This window comes from Rutidosis leptorrhynchoides, chromosome 7 (genome assembly GCF_046630445.1).
Source record: "Rutidosis leptorrhynchoides isolate AG116_Rl617_1_P2 chromosome 7, CSIRO_AGI_Rlap_v1, whole genome shotgun sequence".
Lineage (NCBI taxonomy): Eukaryota > Viridiplantae > Streptophyta > Magnoliopsida > Asterales > Asteraceae > Rutidosis > Rutidosis leptorrhynchoides.
Genome location: NC_092339.1, coordinates 314,524,826 through 314,535,933, shown reverse-complemented (window position 1 = coordinate 314,535,933; position 11,108 = coordinate 314,524,826). Strand labels below are relative to the sequence as shown.

At 33.8% G+C, this 11,108-nt stretch overlaps 1 protein-coding gene across 1 annotated transcript; it reads left to right on the top strand.

Moving 5' to 3' along the window:
• The first annotated feature begins 7,633 nt into the window (after positions 1–7,633).
• LOC139860190 (uncharacterized mitochondrial protein AtMg00240-like) lies at positions 7,634–8,173 on the top strand. The gene has a single exon (XM_071848963.1). It carries the CDS (start codon positions 7,634–7,636, stop codon positions 8,171–8,173), a length of 540 nt encoding a protein of 179 aa, XP_071705064.1.
• Positions 8,174–11,108: the final 2,935 nt, after the last annotated feature.

Below are 11,108 nucleotides of genomic sequence, written 5' to 3'. Positions count from 1 at the left end.
TCCATATAAGAAGTCAACAAATCGAAAACAAGGTTTGCTTAACTTGATTCATACGGACTTGATGGGGCCAACAAAAACACCAAGTTATAGCGGTCATTGCTATTTCATGGTGTTAATTGATGACTATTGTGACGACCCGGAAATTTTTGACTAAATTTAAACTTGATCTTTATTTGATTTCGACACGATAAGCAAAGTCTGTCAAACTGAATCTCAAAAACTTTGAACTGTGTTCATGTATACACTTGACCTTTGACTAATCCCGACGATTCACGAACAATCACTTGTATATATATATATATATATATATATATATATATATATATATATATATATAAAATTTATTAATATTAAATATTAAATATTAAATATATATGATTAGTAAATAGGGTATAACTAATGAATTGTAATATTAATATATAAAAATATAATATAAAATATGATTATGATATTATTATTAATACTTCCATAAAAATAAATATTAAGATTGATATTGATATCAGAAATTGTAATATTATTACTATTATTAATGTTATAATTATAATTAAAAGATTATGATCATAAAAATAAAGATGTTAACTACAAATATTATTATAAGAATCATTAAAACTAAAATGTTATTTATTATTAGTAGTATCACCAAGTATTAACATTTAGTATTATTTCAATGTCATTACTATTAACCCTATTATTGTTATTAATAATATTAATATATTTTTTATTACCGATAGTATTATTATTTTTAACATCACTATGAACAATAATATTAATAATTATTAATATCAGTATTATTATTATTATTTAATTGTTATTATTATTATTATCAATTATTATAAACATTATTAAAAGTATTATTATTAATGTATTTAATATTAAAGGATATAACAGCGATTATATAACTTGATCCATTTTGAGTTGTAATCAACTGTAGTAGATTGATAATTTGTCTCTAATATTATAAAACATCCAAAACAATCTGTGACACCGCTGAATTTTTTTTTTTTTTTAAAAAATACGTGGCGGAAGCATTAACGTTAATTAAACCATTATAATAATATAAACATATCATAATTACATAACCAAAACAGTTGACAGCTAGCATTTAACTAATACATATGGTGTCACGTGACGTTTCAACAAAAGTTTAGTTTTATAGGAAAAGACACATCAGAGTTGGCTCCTGTCAAACATAACATCAGCATGCCCCGTCTTCTCCCCAAAAGCATCATCTCTACAAAAGCTAATAACCTGCAGGGAGGAGATGGAGGGGAATTAGCACGAAGCTAAGTGAGTACGACTAACCACAGGCAATAGTATACAGAACAGTTATACTAATCATGTCACAAAGAGCTAACACACAAACATCACCCAAGTGCCGTCTACAGAGACTCTGGCGGCTCGGCCAAACCATTAACCACCAGTTGATCGGGCTGGGGCTTACCAGAAGTTCCTCCACCACCATATGTATATACATAATCCACACGCGACGGACGCGTCATTCACATATATATACACCACGGCTGTCTAGGCTACCACAGAGGAACCTAACCCGCAGGTTGATCTCTCCTACCGAGGCTACCACACAATAGGGACGCACTGGGCTCCAGCAGACAAGCATCAACTAACATGCAGTCATCACAATAAACTAACTAACTATATCAATAAGTACAACTAACTAGCATGGCAGTCATAATATAACATGCTACTCTATACTAAATTCCACAGTTAGTCCCACTCACCGATTACCAACAAACGAGAAGGTGTTCAGCTATCTAATCACTGAACCTTCTCTTTCTCCTTTTCTCCTGAGAAATACATATGCACGAGTTAGTTTATGTCCATAAACACCAAATAACACAAATATAGAAATTTTGTCAGAAATTTTGTTAGTTTATGCACTTTTGAAATTTTCATCAAAATCTCAAAATACAAACGGGCAGCATAACGGCTAGAAATCAACACTTGGTAAAATTTTCACTGCCCAAGACACTCGGTCGACTGTCAGAGACAGTCGGCCGATTGTCTACACACACTCGGCCGATTGACAAGTCACTCGGTCGATGGTCTTTCACAGACACACTCGGCCGTGGGTCTCACTCACTCGGTCGATGGTCGAGTCAGTCGGTCGAGTGTCTCGAGACACTCGGCCGACCGTGTTCATCTGCAGAAGCTGAACCCAAAGTGACGGGTTTCACCCAAATTCATCCAATTCTTGCTCTAGAGCTCGATTTTTACCTCAAAACTGACCAAATCTAAGACACTATACATCAAGAAACTTAAACCCACAAGATTTGGACTCAAACAACATCAAATTCAACTCTTTTGACCCAAATTACCCACTTTGTAAAAACTATCACAAAAACCCAATTTTCTTGAAGATTAAATCATGAAAACTTGTGATTCTTACCTTGATAGAATCAGTAGATCATAAGGAACACGAAAATGTAAATGATTTGAGCTCAAGAACAAAGATTAGAAATTAGGGTTTGGTATGTGAAAGAGATGAAGGTACGGGAGGGTTTGGGAGTTTTCTAGAAAATGAGAAGGGAAGCCAGCACTTAGTCACTTAATTGGGTTTAATTCCCACACTGAGTGACACACGGGTATTTATCAGTTATCTGATATCTTTCGTACATCATTTGGCAAACCAAACGAAGTCCAAATTAAATAAACACACATGTTCTGTGACCCTTGTCACAAACTGGTCCTAATCTCATCATTAATTAATAATAAACATTAAATAAAAATAAAAGCATATAATAACGCAACACCAACTTAAGGGCAATCTAGTAATCTTACATCTAGGCCCACTTGAGGATGTTACACAATCGGTACATTTTTTCTTCATAATCTGTTTCAAGTCTTTTTCTTCTTTATTTTTTTTTGTTTGTATTCTCCTGCCCAATCAATATGTCGACTCTTAAACTAAGGTATAACGAATCAATTAACTTGTAAGTAATACATTCAACATATATATCTTCTTCTCTCTGCTATCAAATGAACCATCACCACTACTCACTTTCGGATTCTAATTTAGACGAGTATCATCTTCAAACCACCATTTAATCATCTTGCATTCCTACAGCTCGTCTCGCTTTCTTGTTCGATCATACAACCATCGTCACCTTGTCTTTCTTCTTCATCATCGAGCCACCATTTGAACCGCCCAAGAACTCACCAAATTTCACCACTAAACACCCATTGTTTCTACTTGTCGTTCAAACCAAGAACCGCCATAAATCGCCATACTTCACCTCCCCTTCTCTCTCTCGTTTTGTCCCTCTCATTATTCTCTTTCGATAACTCGTACCTTTGTTTCTTTGTTCGAATAACCCAACAATCAACCATCACAACCGCCACCTTCTCACCACATTCGTCCACCCTGAACCACCACCGGTTACGATCACCACTACCACCCTACGACCGCCAACTATGGTTGCTGCAGCTAGTTCTATATCGTTTCTATTTCTAGTTCCAAGTTGACACCGATACTCGATTGCTAAATACTACATGATGAAACCCAATAACCTTTACCATCGAAACCTGCTACGGTTATGGATTCTTGCAGCCATATTATCGTTCACTTGATTGTTGTTGCTGCTATAATATAATTTTATCATCACTTCTACGTCTGTTTTTCTACAACCCGTTCGAGCTACTACAGTACCTTTGCTGTTGTCAAGTCCTAATATAAAGTAAGTATAAATGATGAGGTACTGCGTTAATGGTAAGGATAGAATGATTGCTCCTGTCGGTTGTCATAAAAAGGAAAAGATGTATGGCTGACAAATATGGAATCAAGCAACCCACTTGCAAATAACCCAATTTTTTTATATATTGCATACGTTTTTAATTGTTGACTGGGAATTTGTTTAAACCTTGGGCCGAGCTGCTATATATTGGGCCATGAATATACTTTGGTTATTGGGCCGTGATTCAATTGATGTTATAATCAAACTACAACAACTAGCCGATTGAATCCCTGCGTGAACTGCAACCTTCGCTGCAGCTGTTGCCGCAGCTTCACGTTTCTGTTTCTGTATTCTAATCTTAATATTCTATTCTTAGTATTACGCAATGAAGATGATGACCATCGTAGGAGTATGATGATGTTAATGATGATTTTATGATGTTAGTAAAGATAGATATTGGATGATGATGATGTATAAACTATGATGATGATAATGTACAAATAGGATGACGATATAAAATGAGGATGGTTATGATATTAAGCTGAACAGATTAGGAATATGGGTTTAAATAAATTCAGATATGTATTAAAACAGATTTGGATGGATGGTTAAGGGGGTGTTGTGTTAGCATGAGGTCACAGGTTCAATCCCTGCTATGGCATTCTTTTTAGAAAAAGAACCAGAAAAATGTTGGGCCGAATCCTTTTTCCTTCTGTTGGGCCGAGTCCCTCTTCTGCTGCTGGGCTACCTTGTTGGGTCATCTATCACATAAACTAGGGCTTACAGATTATATATCAAAGTGTAAAGGGTCAACTAAATTTAAGTGGGGAATTAAAATAGAAATGATGATACAGAGGGACGGTTTGAGGGTGTTGTTGTTGAGCGAGAGGTTGTGGGTTCGAGCCAGGATTGGGGCATTTATTTTTGGAAAAGCTTTTAAGGTAGTAATATATCTATTATTATTATTACTATTACTATTATTATTATTATTATTATTATTATTATTATTATTATTATTATTATTATTATTATTATTATTATTATTATTATTATTATTATTATTATTATTATTATTATTATTATTATTATTATTATTATTATTATTATTATTATTATTATTATTATGATTATAAGTATTAGTATTATTATTAGTAGTAGTATTATCATTATAGTTATTAATATAAATATTAGTATTATTATTATTAGTAAAAATCATTATTTTTGTAGTTATTATTATTAGTATTCACTATTATTAAAAGTATCATTTTTATAAAAATTATCATTTATATAACTATTATTATTATTATTATAGGATGAAACAACTTTTTATTTATTATTATCAATACTATTTTAGCAAATAACTATTAGTTATATAAAACCATATTTACTACATATAACATAACTATATTAATATTTTTATAATAAATATTAGTAAACGTAATTAATTAGGTTATTGATGAAACACATAATTAAAAAAACAATTAATTAAATAATAATGCATAAATTTATTCGATTACCATTATATGTGTTAATATACGTATAAATGATATAGGTTCGTGAATCCGAGGCCAGCCCTGCATTGTTCAGTTTCGTCGTATGAATATTTTTACAACAAAATATTGTAGAGTGAGTTTCATTACTCCCTTTTTAAATGCTTTTGCAATATATATTTTTGGGACTGAGAATACGTGCGCTGCTTTTATAACTGTTTTACGAAATAGACACAAGTAATCGAAACTACATTCTATGGTTGAATTATTAAACCGAATATGCCCCTTTTTAGTCTGGTAATCTAAGAATTAGGGAACAGACACCCTAATTGACGCGAATCCTAAAGATAGATCTATTGGGCCCAACAAGCCCCATCCAAAGTACCGGATGCTTTAGTACTTCGAATTTATCATATCCGAAGGGAGTCCCAGAATGATGGGGATATTCTATATGCATCTTGTTAAGGTCGGTTACCAGGTGTTCAATCCATATGAATGATTTTTGTCTCTATGCATGGAACGTATATTTATGAGTATCTTGTGGTCTATTATATTATTGAAAATGATTGTTTATGATAAACTAATGAACTCACCAACCTTTTGGTTGACACTTTAAAGCATGTTTATTCTCAGGTATGAAAGAAATCTTCCGCTGTGCATTAGCTCATATTAGAGACATTACTTGGAGTCATTCATGACATATTTCAAAAGACGTTGCATTCGAGTCATCGAATTCATCAAGATTATTATTAAGCCAATTATAGATGGATATATTATGAAAGGGTATGCATGCCGTCAACTTTCGATATAAATGAAAGTTTGTCTTTTAAAAACGAATGCAATGTTTGTAAAATGTATCATATAGAGGTCAAGTACCTCGTGATGTAATCATATGTTATTGTATTCGTCCTTATGGATTAGGACGGGTCGCTTCAACTATTCTCGGTTTACTTGGGTGAAATTCCTAATGGAGAAAAGCGAAGCCTTATCAAAGTTCATAGAATTCAAAGAAGCGGTAGAATCAGAATTTGGGAGAAAGGTAAAAGCTCTTAGGAGTGATAATGGTGGAGAATTCATGTCAAATGATTTCTTTACTTATTGTAAAACAAATGGTATTTCTCGCCAAATGACTTGTTCGGATACTCCACAACAAAATGGGGTTTCAGAAAGAAAGATTGCTTACCTTGTTTCAATATGCTTATCTTGGTTACATGACAAGGGGTTTCCTAGGGAGCTATGACGGAAGCACTTCAATGTGCTTGTCATGTGTCTAATCGGTTACCATCTTGGACAGATACACAAAAATCATCTTTTGAGCTAGCTTATGGTGAAAAGCCTAATGTAAGCTATTTTAGGGTGTTTGGTTCTATTTGTTATGTTCATGTTCCAAAATCTAACCGAACCAAACTTGACCCAAAAGCTCGAAGGTGTATTTTTGTTGGTTATGATTCTCACAGGAAAGGTTGGAGGTGTATGGATCTAGAAACAAAGAAGTTCACCACTTCAAGAGATGTGGTATTTGATGAAGTGTCTTCTCAATTTTCTTAATCAAGCAAAAATGGTGAAGAAAATAGAGATTATAAATTTATGTTTCCTAGCTTCGACACTCAAGAAGAAAGTGAGAATGATGGTGTTTCTCAAACTCAAGAAGAGACACCTAGTGAAGAAATACCAACTCAAGTTAGAAGGTCAACAAGAGAAAAGAGACAACCAAAACATCTAAGTGACTATGAGGTGAACACAGTCACAACTTGTTTCTTTTCAGGTGGCTTAACTGAAGAACCAACATGTTATGAAGAAGCTAAAGATTCTCCAGATTGGAGAAAAGCAATGCAAGAGGAGATTGATGTATTGGAAAAGAATAAAACTTGGGAGCTTGTCAAGAAACCGGTAGCATGTAAACCGGTTACTTGCAAATGGGTCTACCGTTTGAAGAAGAACTCGGATGGAATCATTAATAGGTTCAAGGCTCGGTTGGTGGCTCGTGGCTTTTGTCAAAGTTATGGGCTTGATTATGAGGAAACTTTTAGCCCCGTGGCTAAAATGGTAACGGTGAGAACAATAATCTCACTAGCAGCTTACAAAGGGTGGAAATTGTGGCAACTTGATGTGAAAAATGATTTTCTATATGGAGAGCTTGATCGTGAGGTGTTCATGGAACAACCTATTGGGTTCATTTCAAATTAATTTCCAGAATATGTGTGCCGGTTAAAGAAAGCTCTTTATGGCTTGAAACAATCTCCGAGAGCTTGGTATGGTAAGGTTGCACAATACCTTGTCTTTTGTGGTTTTAAGATTTCTGATGCGGATTTTAGTTTGTTTGTAAAGAAAGAATCAGGTTTCCATGTTTTGGTGTTATTATATGTTGATGACATGATTATCACCAGAGGAAACGAGTCAGAAATCTCTCGTTTAAGTGATGATCTTTTGGTTCGTTTTGAAATGAAGAATATGGGGGAGATTGGATGTTTTCTTGGCTTGGAAGTTGATAAATTAGAAAACGGATACTTTATCTCTCAAAGGGGTTATGCAAGAAGTCTCTTGGAACGTTTCAACATGGGGGAGTCAAAGCCTATGACTACTCCAATGGAACCAAATCTCAAAATGAAGAAAGATCAAGGAAAAGAGCTCAAGGATGTGAAGTTGTTCCGACAAATGGTTGGAAGTTTGATCTATCTAACCATTACAAGGCTGGAAATTGCTTACTCGGTTGGCATTGTTTCACAATTTATGCAATGTCCAACTAATGTTCATCTTGATGCAGCAAAAAGGATCCTTCGTTATGTGAAAGGATCAATAGGCCACGGCTTGTGGTATAAGAAGTGTGATAATGTTTTGTTAAAAGGTTTCGTGGATGCAGATTGGATGGGAGATGCAAATGATCGCCATTCAACTTCGGTTACTGTTTTAACATGGGTTCCGCTGTTATTTCATGGTGTAGCAAGAAGCAAGATGTTGTTGCTTTGTCTAGCACGGAAGCAGAATACATAGCTGCAATAATGGCGGCTCAAGAATGTATTTGGTTAAGAAGATTGATTGGTGACATACTTGAAAAAGTAGATTATGTTGTCAAATTGAAATGTGACAATGAAAGTGCAATCAAGCTTGCTTCGAATCCTGTGTTTCATGCCCGTACTAAGCATATAGAAATGAGATATCATTTTATTCGTGAAAAGGACCTTAGAAGGGAGATCGAGCTAGCAAACGTAAGGACAAATGCTCAAGTAGCCGACATCTTTACTAAAGCTCTAATGAAAACCAAGTTCATGGAATTTCGAGAAGCGTTGGGGATTTTTGATCGAGACTTTGCACTAAGGGGGAGTGTTAAAATTAGTGCAACATAATCCCTTGATTTATGGGATATTATAATCCCTTGATTTATGGGATATTTCCAAATTATAGATATCTTGTATTTAATATAAAGATTGTAGGATATCTCTTTTAAATCTAGCATTTAATGTTCTTTACTTTTTTGTTTGTATTTAAACCAATGCATGTGATTCATAATAAAATCAATCGAATACACATTTTGTTTTCAGTTGTTTATTTCATATTTTAATTTGTTTACTAAACTTCCATTTACAACAAGTCTTTAGTTATTTTAGTAAAACCGTTTATTTCATTTGGAGATCGAGTCAGATGGTTGTCTTGCGGATTGAAGAGGTGTGGAGGGCTGATCTTGGAGATGGTCACTATTAGACTGAAGTAGGATAAAAGAAACATGTAGGCTTTGAACAACTTGGTTGATAAAATTGCAATAGACAAGATTGTTTGACGCTCGTGATGCTTGGCGCTGGAGTGGAGGTGCTAAAGGTATTTATGAAGTTAATTAATACAACTAGAAAGCTTATTGACAATTATATTGGTCTATCCATTACCCCTAATACGAATTGGTGTTAAGCTTTACCGCAAAAAGTTAACATTTTTATGTGGAGGTTCAGGTTGGATATATGCTTCCAACCAGACTTGAATTAAGTTCAAAAGGATTGGAAATTAAGTCTATTGGGTGTCCGGGATGTGCACACCGGATTAAAACATTGAATCATGTATTTTTGGTTGCGATTATAATCAAGAGATTTAGCATAAAGTTCGACAATGACTTAACCGTGGCATGCCTATTTTTATATGCGAGGGATCGTCAGGTTTCATGGTTCTCTGATTGGGGTCTTTTGGTTAATGATCGCGACAAGAAGTATGCAGCGGCTAGTTACTTAGAACAAAGTGTGGTCATTTAAACTTATTAAAAAAAAAAGTTTCTATATAAAATAATACTAAAATTCTTTTTTTTTTTTTTTTTTTTTTTGGAACGGCTTTTCATTTATAAGGAACTAAAAGATACAAATACAAAAATACGAAGAAGGGACTAGCAAGATGCTAGGACCAAAAAGAAAAAATGAAAAAGACAATTACAAAGGATTACAAAAAAACGTGTTCTAATCCGGTGCGATTTTGCTTATAGCTTTTAACCAAGAATAAGCCACTGTCTAATACAATCGAATAAGTCGCTATTCTTGATGTCACGCGCATCATGAATTATATCGTTTCGGAATCTCCAAATCCATTAAAGAGTAGCTGCAACAATACGATAGAATCTATCTTTTTGAGTGTGAGAACGAAACATGTTTTCAACCCATGTGAAGAGGTCATTGGTGGAGTCAAAATTTGAGGGCCACACGATTCCAACCCAAATGCAAACACGCCTCCAAAGAATCACCGATGTGTTACAGTGAATAAAAATATGATACGGGATTCACCACCAACCCCACATGACGGATACATGTAAGGATCCTATCATTTAAGAGTCTCCAAACAGAGATATTTACCTTAATGGGGATCATTTTATGCCATTTTGTGATATGATATCCAGTTGTTAAATAATAATCGTCTTTTTCTTGGCTACCACGCGCAGAGCACGCTTAATTTCACAGTTCCTGACGGGATTTCTTGTGCTTGTAGCCCCAAACGCGCCGCGTCTTGTAAAAATGAGAGTTACCTTATAAGAGACTCAGACTTTATTACTAAAGCTGATGTGGGACGGGTTATTACAAAAATATTCTAGGGCACCATTAAATTTATAGATGGAACCACATATATTTTTATAATTAGTGATTTTATAGAGGTAAATAGCCATTTTCTATAAATAAAAAAACTTTACAAGGTACCAATTAAATTGTATAAGATATCATTGAGTCTTTATCCTAGAATCACCACTGGTTGTAAGGGTGAGCAAAAAACCGCATTAACCAAACCGTAACCATATTAACCGAAAACACCGCACCAAATTAACCAAACCAAATGGATAACCGCGGGTTTGGTTAACACTTTTGAGTTAACCGCACTTTGTGGGTCGGTTATGGAAATAATAGGTACATGCACCGAATTAACCGCACCCGCACCATTTAGTATTTTATATATAATCTTTTTTATGGAAGATAGTCAACATGTTAAAATATTAAATCTTATAATTCAATGTATAACATTATTTTGACTTTTAAGTTAAGAAAAGTTAAGCATATATATATATATATTAATAATACCAAAGAGAAACACACCAATAAATGACACTTTTGATCTATGACTCTCGGATGAATGGGAGAATAAAGTTTGTAGGAAAGTTTTATTATTAAGAAATTTACGTGAACTTATGTTTTGTTTAATTTATGGTCTTTTGCATCAATTTAGAGTGTAAAAACGACATTGATCTACTTTTATTTTCGATTAGAAATATGAGACAATGACCTAGTCTTATATTAAAATGTTATTTATGTAGTATAGAAACAAACTTATAAATATTTTTTTTCCGTAAATGGTTAACCAAACTAACCGTTTTATGATTAATCGTTAACCAATTTAACCATATTAACCAAATCGCTTTTAACCGCACCCAGTGATTAAGAAAATTAGTTAATTGCAATAATGGTTATGG